The 15,570-nt window shown below is 47.7% G+C and overlaps 4 protein-coding genes across 4 annotated transcripts; 2 read left to right on the top strand and 2 right to left on the bottom strand.

Moving 5' to 3' along the window:
• Positions 1-54: 54 nt before the first annotated feature.
• RhiXN_02168 (carbon catabolite-derepressing kinase) lies at positions 55-2,721 on the bottom strand (the record flags this gene model as incomplete). The annotated part of the gene is made up of 15 exons (XM_043321987.1): positions 55-270; positions 338-364; positions 431-583; positions 644-690; positions 743-865; positions 919-1,057; positions 1,113-1,186; positions 1,248-1,640; positions 1,699-1,779; positions 1,831-1,892; positions 1,923-1,937; positions 2,000-2,123; positions 2,174-2,367; positions 2,421-2,562; positions 2,625-2,721. 15 exons carry the CDS (start codon positions 2,719-2,721, stop codon positions 55-57), a joined length of 1,887 nt encoding a protein of 628 aa, XP_043187810.1.
• Positions 2,722-4,402: 1,681 nt separating this feature from the next.
• Positions 4,403-6,957, top strand: RhiXN_02169 (Ras-like protein; the record flags this gene model as incomplete). Its single annotated transcript, XM_043321988.1, has 7 exons — positions 4,403-4,460; positions 6,047-6,130; positions 6,157-6,170; positions 6,252-6,307; positions 6,365-6,402; positions 6,459-6,677; positions 6,737-6,957. 7 exons carry the CDS (start codon positions 4,403-4,405, stop codon positions 6,955-6,957), a joined length of 690 nt encoding a protein of 229 aa, XP_043187811.1.
• A 2,490-nt stretch (positions 6,958-9,447) lies between these two features.
• On the bottom strand, positions 9,448-11,785 carry RhiXN_02170 (The BTB (BR-C, ttk and bab)/POZ (Pox virus and Zinc finger) domain; the record flags this gene model as incomplete). The annotated part of the gene is made up of 3 exons (XM_043321989.1): positions 9,448-9,553; positions 9,608-9,666; positions 10,886-11,785. 3 exons carry the CDS (start codon positions 11,783-11,785, stop codon positions 9,448-9,450), a joined length of 1,065 nt encoding a protein of 354 aa, XP_043187812.1.
• A 737-nt stretch (positions 11,786-12,522) lies between these two features.
• RhiXN_02171 (mitochondrial import inner membrane translocase subunit TIM17) lies at positions 12,523-15,456 on the top strand (the record flags this gene model as incomplete). The annotated part of the gene is made up of 10 exons (XM_043321990.1): positions 12,523-12,558; positions 12,626-12,880; positions 12,944-12,988; positions 13,044-13,124; positions 13,185-13,814; positions 13,924-13,952; positions 14,012-14,089; positions 14,711-14,860; positions 14,920-15,121; positions 15,172-15,456. 10 exons carry the CDS (start codon positions 12,523-12,525, stop codon positions 15,454-15,456), a joined length of 1,791 nt encoding a protein of 596 aa, XP_043187813.1.
• Between the last annotated feature and the right edge of the window lie 114 nt (positions 15,457-15,570).

The following is a 15,570-nucleotide window of genomic DNA, read 5'->3' on the forward strand; positions in this document are numbered from 1 at the left end:
ACCATCCAAATAGGCGTAATGTACAGTAGTCACCAAATGTAGTCCCAAATATCTTCACGCCCCCGCTAGCTGCTGGATCAACCGACATGCGGACTCCAAAAAGAGAAAGGGGCTAGTAATGTCGTCTAGTTTCCGACCCTCCCCACCGATCTTGCCACCATTGACCTGCGAATCGTCTATCCCAGTGAACGGGGACTCATTCACTTGGTCGCGCACCACCTGATAATAGCCGACATTGCGGAAGTCCACGAGGTAATTGATCGCGTCCACCTAAAGGAGAAGAGCAACTGTCAATCGACCTGAAAGGGTTCAGCGGAGATATAGTTGAGACGCATACTTGGTATAGCTGCAAATCTGTTCGAATCTATAGTCCGGATAGGAGTAATTCATCGTTAAAGAGGGTGATAGGGGTATTGGAGCAGGGACATACAACCACATCGTTGATGCGACAGCGTGTCTCCAAGAAGTATATATCCGAGTCTTCACGGGGATCAACTTCCTCCCCTGTTGCAGGAGTTTTTTTCTTCACGAGGTTTGGCTTTTCCCTCCATTCCCACCCCAAAGACTTGAGCGTGTTATAGAGCTGGGCCCCAGGTACGAATAACTCAGCACACGGGTATAGGGTACTTGAAACGCGACCTACCTCCAACATTACCTCCATTGGCGGGCTTCTTGACCTAATTCCAAAGTCTACAAGACAATCCATTACCCCCATGCATTGCCAAATGATGCAACCACTTACGCCATTTGGTCCTCTTGCGTATCTCTGTTGTAGGATTTGCACCACGTGCAATTCGCATCTGCTCCTGCGATTGAGCTGTGGCATGCGCTTCGGCATAAGATGCTAGATGATGTGCATCTGGATCTAGGTGACACAATTGGCATCTTACGCGCTCAAGCACATATCCTGGAGCTTACCCGGCTGACCAGCAGGCAAACTGCTGTTTAGAACCGCAATGCTATGCTCTTCTCCATTCCAGTCAAATTCCCATTCTTCGTCAGTATCATAAGCTGTACTATCCGTTTCGTAGTTGGTACGTTGATTCGGGTTGGACACCTATACAATTCAGCTGAACTGGATCCGATGTGCATATGCCTTGAGAACAGCGTACCATAAGGTTCGACATCATGCCTGTCGTCGCGGCCACATCGGAGGCCTCTTCTTGGGTGCGCATTCGTTCGCTCCCTGAGCATGAATTGATGGGATAATTAGTTGAAACATCGAATGCATACTGGCTTTGACTCACAATCCAAAGTTTTCCGCCTTTTGTCTCTGGCGATGTTGTACGCAACCTTGATGGCATTGTCCCCCTCTGCGCCCAGGGATTCAAGTACCTCCTCTTTACTCCCCCCAATTGCCTCTACTAGTTCGTCGACGAGCTCCGGGATGGGCCAACTAGATTCTGGAACTGCCCTAGCTTCTTTTTGTGGCGCCAATATATAGCTTAAGGACTCGACAGGCATGGTTAGATTCGGAGTTTGTGGCGCAATCCGGAGGTATTTGGGCAAGCCGGCTAAGAACCATGGATGTTGCATGATGTCCGACATGGTTAAACGCTTAATTGGGTTAACAACTATGCAATTCTTAATTAGGTTGGCGGCATCTGGTGGTATGTCACTGGGTATATGGTACTTTCCAGCTGCACAAAAACAACTCAGTGTGATTCAAACACCCAGTATATGCGCGATGCAACGTACTACAAATCTTGTCCATCAGAGCATGAGTATTCTCATCCTCAAAAGGGAGTCGTCCGGCGAGCATCAAGTATAGTATTACCCCTTTAGTATCAGCCCAGTTAGTTTTGATACTGATGTAACCTATACACGAACCTATTGACCAAACATCGACCTCAGGACCTGCATAGACTCTAACGAGCTCTCCGTTGAGTGGCCTAGCAAATGAGCTTCCCACCATAACTCACTTCGCACTGATAACCCTTTTCAACACACATAAATATGTCAGGTTGGAATAGAACCCGCGTCTTCCTCTATGACGTACTCTGGACATGCATAGCACGGTGACCCGCAACTGGTCCGAAGAAAGTCTCCGTCCGTCATGACGTTACTCAGTCCAAAATCAATCACTTTTACATCAGGTACTGGGCCCGACCAATCAATGAGGACTGATAGGCGAGTGAGTCGAGTTCCAAGTGGAAAGTTTTAATTTGCTCACTGTTCTCTGGCTTTAAATCGCGATGAATGACCTTGAACTTGTGACTATGGGCAACGGCCGAGACAAGTTGTTGGAAAATGCTACGAGCGGTCTCCTCTGGTAATCGACCGTGTTTGGCCAGGGTATCAAACAGCTCCGCTCCGGCAAATTCGATGACCATAATGATATCGGTGGAGGTGTCTATTACTTCGTAGCTTGGTGTCACGTATAATGAATATCGGCGGCCGCTAGTAATATGTAAACTTACATTTTAACAATGTGCGGATGGTCCAGAAGCCTTAGATATTGAATTTCCCTGTTGACTCTAGCACCTAGTTTCATATTCTTTATTCGAGCTTTCGAGAAGTACTTTAGGGCTACCTTCTGGCCCGTGAGAGTATGGATGGCCACTAAAGCCCCCAAACCCAGATTCGTTAGCTATACAAGAGCATTTTGATCAACTGATACTCACGTTTAACCTGACCAAAAGATCCTTCTCCAATGTTCTTGATAACCTGGTATTCTCCCGGTCTTTTGTGGCCATCTGAAGATGGTTCTCGGCTCGACATAGTGCAGCGCTTTCAAGAATACAGTAGTTATACAACAGGTGGGTTGGATAATATAATCGAATGGTTTGTTCCAAGATAGCAGGCGCAGAGCTGTAATAATCGGAAGATTCCGATATCCCAGAAATCAGGAAAGACTGATAGCGCCTGGCGGTCGAAAGCGGAAATATGATATGCCCCCTAGACAAAAAGCAGTATGTTTCCTGTGTAGTTCCAGTAAGTTTCTAGTGGATGCAAGCACGATAAGAATGTGTTGTCTAAAAATTAAGAATAGATTGGGTTGTGGTCGCTGGTGTCGGCAAAATTCAATCCAAGCCCCCCGCAACGTCACCTCGTGAAATAGCCGTTTGGACGACCCAATCACAGTCCCTCGCTCCTGAGTGGCTGTGAAGGTTGGCGCTTCTTCGCGCTCTTGACGAGTCCGGCGCTCGAGCTTCAAAACCGGGCTCGAAATGTTGCATAAGTCTGAGTTAATCTCATTACTTAACCAAAGAACTTCCTAGGTCTAGAGCGAGGACAATCCACAAATTAAGACAAAATACCCCAAGCCCACAAGGTGTGTCGCGCCGGGGGTGGCATATTTCCCTCACGTCAGGAGGTTTCTAGACCGTTCTAGCACCGGGTAAACGTATGCATTTATGTGACGGCATTTGGAGCGTATCTACTGCTCCAAGCAATCCGGGCGGTGTGTTTGTAAAGGGAGGGTAGGTATGGTGTAGCGCAACGTATGTAGCGTCACCCGGAGTCGATGATATAGCGCATGTAATCGATATTCAATAGTGTATTGTAGTACTCCATAACACGTTGCGTGCACCGATATACCTTTATCAGCATAGGGGCTGGAATGCCTACCAAGCCGTAGTAGTGCCGTGCCAATTGGTCGTTTCGAGAGCCAGTACCCCTCGGTGGGATCCGGGAGCTAGATTAAGAACGGCCTTGGGTTCCGAAAGCTTCTTCCCCAGCAGTTTTGGTGCACAAACAAGATAAGGCCAGTTGTATCTGTGACAGTTTCTTATGGGGCGTGCGCAAGTGAGTATTGGGCGCATATAGCTGGGGGTGTCACGACGCACAGTCAACTCAGTTTCGTACCTCGGCGCCGGTGGGAATTGATTACCGAGCAGGATGTTGGAGAAATTGCCAATAACGATATACTTGAGGAAGGACGAGTGTCGTCAGACCCTTACTTTCCCCCAACACAGCTCGGCTGGGGAGATTCTGCCCCAAAGATACTTACAATCCGACTCGGCCATTAATTTAGAGCGTAGTATTTTTATAATCAAGGTGAGTGACTGGGTTGAACCTCGTACCATTTTACCCCATTGAACATCAGTGCCCCAGGCTCCGTCTGTTCTATCGTCTCATTAGAACACTCGCACATCATTGTTTCCCCTCTACATAGTCGTACGATGCGTAAGTACATTTTTCTACCAATATATAAAAGGCGCAGGTTGGACCGAGGGCTGTTTCAACGATTCTGGACCTGGGAGCGAACAAGTGAAGCTCACATGCTGTATTTACAACAGAGACCGTAACATACCAACCCGGTGTTTCATCGCCTCTGTCTGCCTTTGCACGACATGAATCAACACTCCCAGGCGCAGTTGCACAGCATCAACCCCGACGCGGACCTGCTTTTCCAACCTCCCGGCCCCTGCGCCCATTTGCGTCGATGAACACATCTGTAATGGCCAACGGAAAGCCCAAACCCGCTGTCAAAATGATCGAACCCAAAGACACCGGCCGTCAGTTCTTTGTTTTGGGACTTTCCCAGTCTGAGCTCGCTCGCCGATAGTGCGGCCTTTCTCTCCACTTCTTGCGCAAAATCGACTGGCGTCCGGGCACATTCATCCCATTCTCTATCTCTGTCGTTGGTCGAACCCCCACCATGTCTCGCTCTGGAATTGTGGTCTTCATGCGACGCTTGCAGTGTTTTTCTCATGCCTATTTTGGGATGTGTGTATTCTACGGCAACATGTGGCTTTCTACTTATGTACTTTTAATTAGCTGATTGATTCTATACTGAACTTTTTTTGCAATTTCTCGGAATGTGATGTTCAAGAGGTTGCACGAACATCAACAAACCTGCCCTGTGTCAGCGATCAGAAGATGAAAATAACAGGCACAGTCCCGGGAATATAACGCGGCCCCCGTATGGTATATATTTGTGTTACCATGTGCAATCATCAAGAGCATGTGGTCAATAATTGCCCTCGCAATTCTGGGCACATAAGAGTGTTGTTCCGATATCTGGGGCTCCGTCACTTACGTTGGTATGTTCGGCGATCATTATCCGAAGCATATATGCGACTTCTCATGTACTAATAGATATTCAAGAATGTGGCTCTGGACGTATGCAGATAGCTCAGTATGTGTCAACTCAGTCATAGGATTTGATTGAAGATGAAACTGGGCCGAGAAAATCTTTGAATAGGATGGCCGCATTGTCCGAGTACTGTCCGAGACACAGGAACGATGATTTGGAGTGTTTGTTGTACGAAGAGCCTATAACCTCGTGAGTAGCCTCGTGCAGCTAGTCGAACATCGTTGTGAAACATTCGGCTGGTTCGCACGTAAATACTAGAGGCTCAACGTAAGGATGATGCCCAGCACTGAATGTCGTGAGAGCTGGTTCAATAACTGGGGAGGCTTGGTATCCTTCTGATACTCACGTGTGGTTAGGATAGACCTAATCACAAAGACTAAATGAAAGTTACTTTTGACTGGCTACTGTAATCTGACTGCCAACCCTACTTCTGAGTTTGGTAATGCTATGGGTATAGAATTGGAAACGTATTTCCACGGAGTGCTGAATAATACCCGATGTCTCGAGTGGACACTGCTCAGTGCGAGCGGAGATCCTGAGTGGCTTTTGGAGCTTTTTGGCATCCAGAACGGAAACAGGTATATATACTGGACACGGCGCGGGCCACTCAGAAATTTCGCTCAGCTTGTAATCGATTCATAATCGATTTGTGCAGGTTATTTGTCCGACCCTTCGCTAGTACCTCGTTCATCTTCCAAGGGACGTTGTTCCTGAACTTGCGCTTTGCCACCAGCCAACAACTTCTTTGCTGTTCAACCCAATCCATCACCGCCGGTTGCACTTTACATCCCTCTTGCTACTGTTCCTTGCCGCCTCCACATCTCTCTCCACCTCGGCCCCTCGGAGACACACAATTGCGTAACTGACAACTACTGGTGCCTGTATACTGCACACTGCCTTTGACACTCTTTCACTTTTGACTTGCTCTACCATTTGCCCCAAATGGGTGAGTTGGCTACTATCTCCTATTGGCAAGTTGCTGAACCATCTCTGGTAACTCGATAGATCAATGGCGCGTGACTGCACTCGGAGATGGTGCTGTTGGAAAGACCTCGATTGCGGTTCAGTTTACTTTGCATTCTTTTACTGGTATGTTGATTCATAATGTTGTTGAGATACCGCTGACGCGGTACGCACAATTCTTCCCCCCTCTCAGAGGTAAATCCGTGGACGCACTTGTCCGAAAACGTCCCGCTCACCGTTTTGATAGGCTTATGATCCTACAATCGAAGATGCGTATCGCAAGCAAACTATAGTAGATGGAAGGTACGTTCTCCATTTTAGGGATTGTATCCCACTCATTGGTCCTAAATATTCCATTAGCGTCTGCCACATCGAAATCGTTGACACTGCCGGCCAGGGTGAGTGGGTTTTCTGTTATCTGGGGTTCATCTTGCCTAAAGCAGCCGGCTTCCAGAGGAGTACTCAACGCTTCGCGACCAATGGGTTCGTGAAGGCCAAGGATTCATTCTCGTATACTCGATTACCGAACGTCGCTCGTTTGAGCGAATGGAGACATTCCGGCAGGCACTCCTACGAGCCAAGTCCCGCCAGCCACCCTTGTTTATGCTTGTTGGCAATAAGTGCGACCAAACTTACGAACGCCAGGTCCTGAAGCAAGAAGGCGAGAATCTCGGTGCGCCTTTCCAAGACCTCGTCATCTGATTGTGTACTGACTGAAATATCCTCACACAGCCCAACAATGGGGGTGTGAATTCATGGAAACAAGCGCGCGAACAGGCCAGAACATCGAGAAGTTATTCATCCATTTGATTCGCTCCCTCCGGCTTGTACGTGACGGTGCCGAGCTCCCACCCGATGGCGGCGCTCCGAAAAAGCCGAGCGGTGGCTCTCAGAAAGGTTCGAAAAAACCTTCGCGCCCAGGAGGAAAGAGGGGGATATGCGTTATTTCATAGACAGATTGCCTCGTGAGTCTGTGACCATATTTGCACCCTAACCGATCTCACTCAACGCATTACATCCACAGTGGATCAGGAATCCAACCCTAGAAAACCTGTTAGCCGGGGCATATTTCGTTATTTTTACATAGCACCCCGGACGCTGTTCGTCCTCTGACCGGGTATCTTCATACGTGATTCCTCATTTTCGTCTGTTGCTATCACATGTCTTTTCTCAAGCCGTCTGACCGAGCTTTTTTTTTCTACATTTGCATTCTCCATACCCAGATCGCTTACATTTTTTTTGTTGATTGTACACTAAGGCTCTTATCCATGGAAAACACTGCAGTCCGCGACCATAGGTCTTTTCTTCCTTCTGGTCTTGTACATTTTGGTGTAATCTTATCCTTCCAACGCACAGGTGTGCATTGGTTCATGCGATGGACATTTCTACTCGTTTCTTTCGGCTTGATGCATCGTATATCACCTGCCTAATTGGAAGGGTTGTTTGCTGAGGTGTTACATTGCCCTAGATTTGCGTGGCTCAAACTTACTTTCTGCTTTACCTTCCTCAAACATGGTCTATGCTTAAATCCGACCGGAAAACTTCCTTGTGTATGTGGCGCACTCTGGAGCCGGCTTGTTCACCGGAAATCCTGGATGCAAAGGGCTGAAACTTCTTTGCTCACCGCTCGCGTGGGCGATGGTACTCGTTCTACCACCACATGAAATAGACTATCCCGAGGGCTGATGCTAGGCTCGAACAGCTCCGCGTGGAGCGGGTACGCATCAGAAGGCAAAAGGACTTCAGCGCAAGGGGTTTGAGGGTCGTACACATAGGCTTGACTACCAATATTTGCGAACTCATAACGAAAATCTCAAGTGTTACGTGCCACACACACTTTTTGGGTTGGTCCACTACCCTTCGGGTCTATACTAAATATACGCACCCGAGTGTCTTCCGAAAGAGATGCGGGCTAGAAGCGCTGGCCGCCCTTGCTCATGTGGGGTGATGTTTGTTATCGCGGGGTGGATGATATCCCCTTGAAGGTCCAAGTCCGAGCATACATGCACCCGAAACTTGGCTAATGGGTAGCAGAACCCCAAAAATATGAAGTAGCAGCTGGAGGCTGAATTGTACCAGGGCGTATTCTTATATCCACTGTTGCAACAATACGATATGGCCCTCCAGATCATTTCCGGGTTTGTAATGCATATATGTGAATTAGGAGCCACGGTATTTGATTTGAACCATATTTAAGCCGGTTTGTGTGTGGCCGTATACAATATCGTCTATCGAGCGTTGTCCCTGGGAATGGAAAATAAAATCGGCGAGCTTGTGGGCGAATTTGCCCCGAGGGCACTGATTGGCGGGTCTTTTCCAGGTTCGAATGCGCGCGCCAAAACAATGCGCATCGCAGTCGGATGACGTAGTGATTAGTGGTCCGTTTGTTATCAAATAATCGGGAATGCCGAATAGGAATGAAATAGCGCCCGAGTCATATCTTGTCGACAATCCGCGCGCGTGTTTGGATACTAAATTACGGGTGCGGGCTATGTTACCCCGAACTTGAGACTGGTCCAGCCACCTCAGGGCGATTTACGCCGACCAACCAACAGCTAGTTTATCCCGGAATGGGTGGCTGTGTCACCGGAATGCGCCACCGATGAGTGGCAGAACGGTCATCTAATCGTTGCGGAATGAATCAATAAGGTCGCACAAAAGGTTGTTTGGGCTGACCTCCGATATGCCGTAGGTGTTGTAACCCCCGGTCTCACTCGCATACGAATGAAATAGACTCGGTCTTGTGGCGCCGCTATTGTCTCCGGACCCAAACGTGTCTACGCATTAACGCTGAAGTCCCGCGGCTATTTTGCTGACAATGAAGAGCAGGAAGAGCGCTACTATAAATCCAGAGGTCTCGAGAGCACAGATCCCATCAACCTCAGGTCTCTACCACTACTACTACCAACCAGAGTGAGCTTCACCATAGATATACCAGCTGCTTGCCCACACTGACAGCATTCATCCTAAGCTTATAGATATGCACCGTTTCCAATACGACTGGGATATGGATGAGAGCCCTCGCTCTAAGAAGAGCACTACATCACTCCTACCAGCTCCAAGTACTTCTGCGCCCGCGCGTTCGTTGCCTTATACAACGATAAGCTCCCTCAGCATCGTCTTTGCTCTCGCGCTTGGATCATTTCTTTTCTTCCGTCAAACCACACTACTTCAGGGCATAACAAGGATCTAGTTAAAACATACTTCGAATAGCGCATGCTTCCAGGTGAGCTTTATCTGCCCAAGAATCCGACTGTCTGGTAAATTATTCTGATGTCTCGCCAACGGATAGGTTCAAGTTTTAGTTCACACATGTTCTCTCGAACCTGTATGATATGCCGATCCAGTTCGATATGTGATTGTATTAGTAGTTGTATTCGTTTCAGTTGGCATTTATACATCGCTTTGTTTAACCATCTGAGAGACGAACTCAAGGCTTGATCCTACGCGCGGCACATGTGCAGTGCTGCATGCGAGCTCTGCGGTTCAGCCAGAAGTGCTGATATGAGAGTAGGGTTACCCATAGGACCATCATGATCGGTAGATTCTCTGAGGTTATCGTTGGTCAGTAACAGGGTCAATAGTGACAATTTCTCTAGGTACGGACCGAATAACAAAACTATGAGATCTATTCCTAGATCTAGTATGGCTTCCCCTAGAAGCTATTGGACGTTAGTGAGACTTCCTACACTAAGTGAGCGGTAACTAACCAGCATTATATGTATGGAGCCTCCTATCAAGGCTCCGACCAAATCTATAGTGGCTTGAAAAATCATGGTCGCCGAGTGTCCCGCAGTCAGAGCCATCGTAGTAAGAATTAATGCAATTTCATTCCATAAGTCAAATAACAGTAGCATAGTGGTAGATACAAGTAGAAAGGTATGTACAAGGAACGGATTCGAGTAAAGTGGTCGTAAAAGGAAGGCTCTGAGCTCATTACCAGAGTATATGCACGGACCACCAATTACCAGTTACGACATGATAAGCGGCTGAAATCACGTGCGAATATGGCATTGAGGTGCCTCTCAACTTCACCACTCCATTGATTGCACTGCTGTCGGGTATCTTCTTATGGCTGAGCAACGTGAGTATTAAAATCTACTGTGCCCGGAAAATGACCGAAAAGAGAGTTTGAAAGGGACTATACATAATATCAATGTTCCGTTAATTAAGTCGCCTTCGCTTCGAGTGCCTCGGCCCGTGAGTGGTATTATTAGATGAAGCTCTTCAGACCTAGTAATTAGACCCAAAGGTCGAGCTTCCTCCCGATATTCACCCACTTCCGGAGGATGTAACAGCATATGTGAGTGTGCTGATATGAATTTCTTTACTCATATGAGACTAATCTACGCCTCAGTTCGTATACCCATTCACGATCGAGCCTCACATTCTCACGTTGGAGTCATCTCGACAAACTACTCTTGCTGCTCATGCTACACGACGGGAAGCATACTTACGGGCTCGGGAAGAAGAGAAAGTTAGAAGGAAAAAGGAGGCTTTGAGACGCGTTGCACCTGGGTTTGATCCGGACATGGGTACCCTGTTACCGACGAAGTTGAGTACACCCGTCGCCCACAGTCCTGTTGTGCCAGCTACACGACCAGCTACGCAAAGAGAGTCAATACCATTACCACCACGGTCTGATGGATGATTTAGTTGACCAATTGGCGGCGATGGAATCCCGATCTGGTCAACCGCTATCCCCGCGACCAAATAATATTAGCTGAATGAATGTAGGTTTCTGTTATCTGTAACTCGTATCTTAATACATTATTCTAGTGCGGTTATCGAGAGTTGGTTGATTTCGCGAACAACTTTTCCTGCTTTGTACTAGCACAAAGGCTTGATTATTCGGCCCTGGTCCGAGATTATTCGACTCACTCTCATCATTTCAACCGCTCTATCCCAACCTAAGCAGCATTCGGCACAGCTCTTGAGCTGCTGCTTGGTTTCCTCATCATAATTCATCATATCTGCGATCGATGAGCTAGCATCCACATGGCTTAGGACCATCGTTTTACGAGCTTCCCATACCGATTTGGCTGAAGCCGTGCCATGCTTTGAGCACGCGCCATAATCATGAGGAAATATCAACTCATTTTCCAAGAGTTCTTTTAGACTTTCTAGTCGACGGGTCTGCAGAATTAGCAATAGGTGATATGAAGTTGCTGATGGCAAGAGTTTGATTTCTGCGATTGAATGCTGATGCATCGGGGGATGTAAAAGAAACGATGAGGTATGCGATGCGATCAAATCCAATCCAAGTCGAGAGGCAAGTGCATAAACTGGCAAGGGATGTGAAGAAGCGTGGCTTCGAAGGTGTGCATGTAAGACCGCCAGAATATCATCCGCGAAATCATACTTGTCGGCAGCGTCTAGCAATGTGGTGACTAATGGCCAGGGAAGAACACTTCCTGGTGGGTCATTACTTGACGGAATTGCCGAAGAAGGTGTGTAACTAACGGCTGTTGCAGGGGGGAGCAGAGGCGGGGTTTCGAGTAGATTGACCAGCAGTGCTAATATCTCATATCGTTCGTCTATTTCGATAATAGGCAGCTGATTTTCAGACGCGGAATCCGTGTTGTTGAGTGGGGCCAAAGAACCAAGTTCCAGCATCGATTGGAACACATGACTACCTCGGGCTAAGCATTCAGAATGCGCAGGGATTGCTTCTTGAGCTGGACTCTGAGTTGACTTGACCAAGATATCAAATGGTCGATCGCTCTCAGTTTTGGCATCGATGTTGATATCGTCCCGGCTTTGGTCGCGTGACGTAGACATGCCGAAAGGGAGATGTACCAGAGAGGCAAGTTTCTCTGTTCCTGGTCGCGGGGGATCTGCGAGGTTGAAGACGAAGTTACAATAAATAGGGGGTGATGGAGTTTGATTTAATTAGAAGCCTGCAAGGTCCTGCGCAAGACCACTAATCGGGGCGTACCGCCGGCACACCCAACGTTGATCGGTTGGTATTTGTATGACAACACACTCAGATCGAGACACCTCTTCAGGCCTAGGCAACATCCAGGCAACCGAGAATTGTGCCACCGTGGAGCTTCATTATGCGACCGCTTGTATGACAATTCTGGGACATTTGGGACACATGATTATGAAACTAAATTCGGTAACACGGAGAGGAAACGAGGCAGAATCTGACCATCACCACTGGCTGATAAAAGGCTGGTGTGTTGCTTTATTCCCCTTGCATACGTACAAGTGTTCGACGCATACCTACTTGACGTTGCGTAATCATTTAGGTCTAGACATTTCCAAGTCCACGTGTGCCTTTTTGGCGACCATCATCTTGACTGTGAGTTGGCTTTTTCTCCTTGATCAGAGTAATGACGACGGTGATACTCATACAATTTAAGTATCCGGTCAATCTGGTGACTTCTATACAGTAGCCAAGTGTACAAGTTGTGGTGCGGCTGGCCGGAACTTGCCTTTGAACTCGCTATTTAGAAGTTACTCGGCTCTCACACATCTCCTCCGAGACCAAGTGTGACTTGAGACCAGTAAATATGGGCAGATTTAGTATCCGCCGTCATAAACGAGATGTGAGTACATTCATTTGGGTATTTCCCCGCGACTACGACACTAACATCATATATCTACCACTTACAGCTTTCAGACTCTGCAACTATCGTCACAGCTGAAGTCTCTATGAGCCCTTCTCAGAGATCGATATATGGATCTATTACTAGCCCTGGTCCTCGAAATCGCCTTCAAAAAACTCACCACTCCCCACCATCTCCGGACGAGAATCGGGATGTTCCAAATGACATCAATAAGCGCCCGCAACGCAAACTATTCAAGAGACTTCGCCAACCTCTACACAGGCGCACAGGGTCATCCCCTGAGGCAACGATGGGCGTAAAGGTAGGTGCTAGTATCAGTGGCCAAATCGGTTCATCCTCTCATACTGCTATGACGCATGCACAGCCCCCAGAGCAGAAATCCCACTCCAACAGTTTGCCCACATCTCCCGTAAGTACTCCAAAAACATACATTTGAAACTTTATCAATTCGAAGATCATGGTAGAATCGGCCTTCGGGACTCGGTGGGCGTCGGTACGCTAATCGTAATTGGAGTGACAACGATATTCGGCCGCCGATAAGTAGGGTATGCCTCTTTTGATATTATTGAATAAACCGTAAAATGGCTTACACTGAGCCTACTTAGTTTACATACGCGTCACCGCGCGGGTCAGTTGGGTCTTCCGCTGATATCCTACTAACACCTATACGGGGTTCTACCGCTATTAGCGACGAGGATTTTGTTTTTATACCTGGTCGGGAAGATATAATTCAATCTCAAGGTGAAAGGATCGAAAGCCCTGGGCCAATGATACAAAACTTGCCTACTGCATCCAGTTCGGAGATGCACCCTCACCCAATCTTCCTCGAACCTATAGTGATCGAGCCTGTGTATACTCGCGAGGAGGAGCTGTTGCCTTCGGAATCTAAACCATTACCACCACCACCCGAGCTGGAACCATTGATTCACCCCGAACCTGTACTTGAGCCAGATCCTGAGAATGAAGACCCATCTACCCCCATGGCACGTTCATTCACCTCGGAAACTCGGACGATTACCAACGCGGTCATGGAAGTCAGCCCGAAAGCACTTCAAGAAACTGTGCTTGTCTTATCAGCCCCAGAACCCAAGGGATCCACTTCAAAGCTTTTAGATGAAAATCCTGTGGAACCCATACCTCCAACGGCACAAAAACTGTCTATCGAACCAGTCACTCCCTCTCCGCTAACTGAAATATCCATTCCACCAACCAACCCTCCGACTGTCACCGAGCCTGTGAGCCAGCAAAATATCATACCATTCCCCAGTGACCTGGAAAGTGCAAGAACACCAATAAGACACCAGCGTCCCTGTTCAATAGCTGTTACAGATGGCACACCAATAGAGCCCCACCAAGATACAGGCGTTACTTGGGTAATTTCTACGTACCAAACAGCCTGTGGGATCATGCTTCTGGCAATTGACTGTTATAGGTGGCTTATCCGTAAAGGGTTCCGAGACGATTTTCGTTCGTGCATGTCATCTTGGTTCTTGAAGGAGCTGGTAATCGGGTTCGTGCTCCGTTGTGTTTTACTCCCATCGCGTTGTGGTTTCTGTTTAAAATGATGCATGAATACCGATATGGACTGGAATCCATTCATTTTTGACGTTTCTAGACTTTGATTTTTCTTCCTCATTATTAGCTCATATGCGACCTTGACTATGTATCCTTAGACCTTTGCTGTATGATCCCAGTTGTTGCACGGGGTGCAACGTCTTGGTATGTTTTGATGTTACGAGACACGAATACATATGCCCAACCCAAGTCAACTAATTTCCCTCCGGCGCATCTCCGGTAAAAACTTACTACGGCCTTGTATATGTCAAGTGTATGCATGAGGAGGGACAACATGTGTATCTTGTAATCAGCCATTTCATGATCACAAGCCTGTCAGGACATGTGATATCGGGGAACAGCTTGACCCGGGTGGCCGGTCACAGCGGGTTTACCCCACCTTTGCCATCCCGGGGCTTTACCTGCGTCTCGCTACGACCATAGACCAACCGTATACCGCCTATTAATCGCAATTTGCGCCTATTAATATTGTATTGCTCTCATTTTTAGACCTACAGGTTTAAGCTAGAGGTATGTCTTATTCTGATACATACGTACTTCCCTAAATCTCCTATAGATCCATGTCTTCCCTAGAGGCAATTATCCGTGACCCCAGGTTCCGTGACTACCTTGCAATCCTCAAAGGTGCACGCAACGGCTTCGTCTATGGTGTCAAGATTCGGTTTCCTCACGCCTTGCTTATGGCTATTTTGTTCGGGCGAGGAGAGTAAGTTATCCGCTTGTTTCTTAGGTAAATTATGGTTATTAACCATCAATTGTGGTTAGTTGGTCACAGCGAGCAAAGACGATATTCAAAGCTACCAAGCAGCATGCTACTAATCTTGCTAAATTTGTAACCATCTACAAGACACTCCTTTTGGTACAGCGACGTGCGAATGGAGGCAAGGAAAAGAGTGCCGACAGTTTTTTCGCTGGATTGATAGGAGGATACTTGGTCTTTGGGGATAGGACAGCCATTAATGAACAGGTATGTATCCCTGTCGTCATCTATTCACCAATACCGACGTGTATGAGTAGATTGTGCTATACGTATGCTCCCGAGTGGTTGCCTCCTTCATTCCCCGAGCCTTTCCTTCGGCCCCACACAATCCCAATGCAGACGTTCTCACACCAGCGAGGTCCATCCCACCAGACTCAAAGATATTCTCGGTATTTGCAGCAGTGTCGTGGGGTGCTGTGATGTGGTTGTTCAAGTATCGCCCCGAGACGTTGCAGCCCGGAATGGCAAACTCGATGCAGTACTTGTATAGGGATTCTGAAGCTTGGAATAGCTTGAAGACTTTACTGTGGCATAACAAGTAGATACATTGTACCGTTATTTGAATAATTGTCAACGCCCGTGGTAAACGCATTACCTTGGAGTTTTAGGGGTCCTGCAGGCATCTTGTCTAACTGGGTGATCGGGGGTATGAAGAC

Source organism: Rhizoctonia solani, chromosome 16 (assembly GCF_016906535.1).
Source record: "Rhizoctonia solani chromosome 16, complete sequence".
Lineage (NCBI taxonomy): Eukaryota > Fungi > Basidiomycota > Agaricomycetes > Cantharellales > Ceratobasidiaceae > Rhizoctonia > Rhizoctonia solani.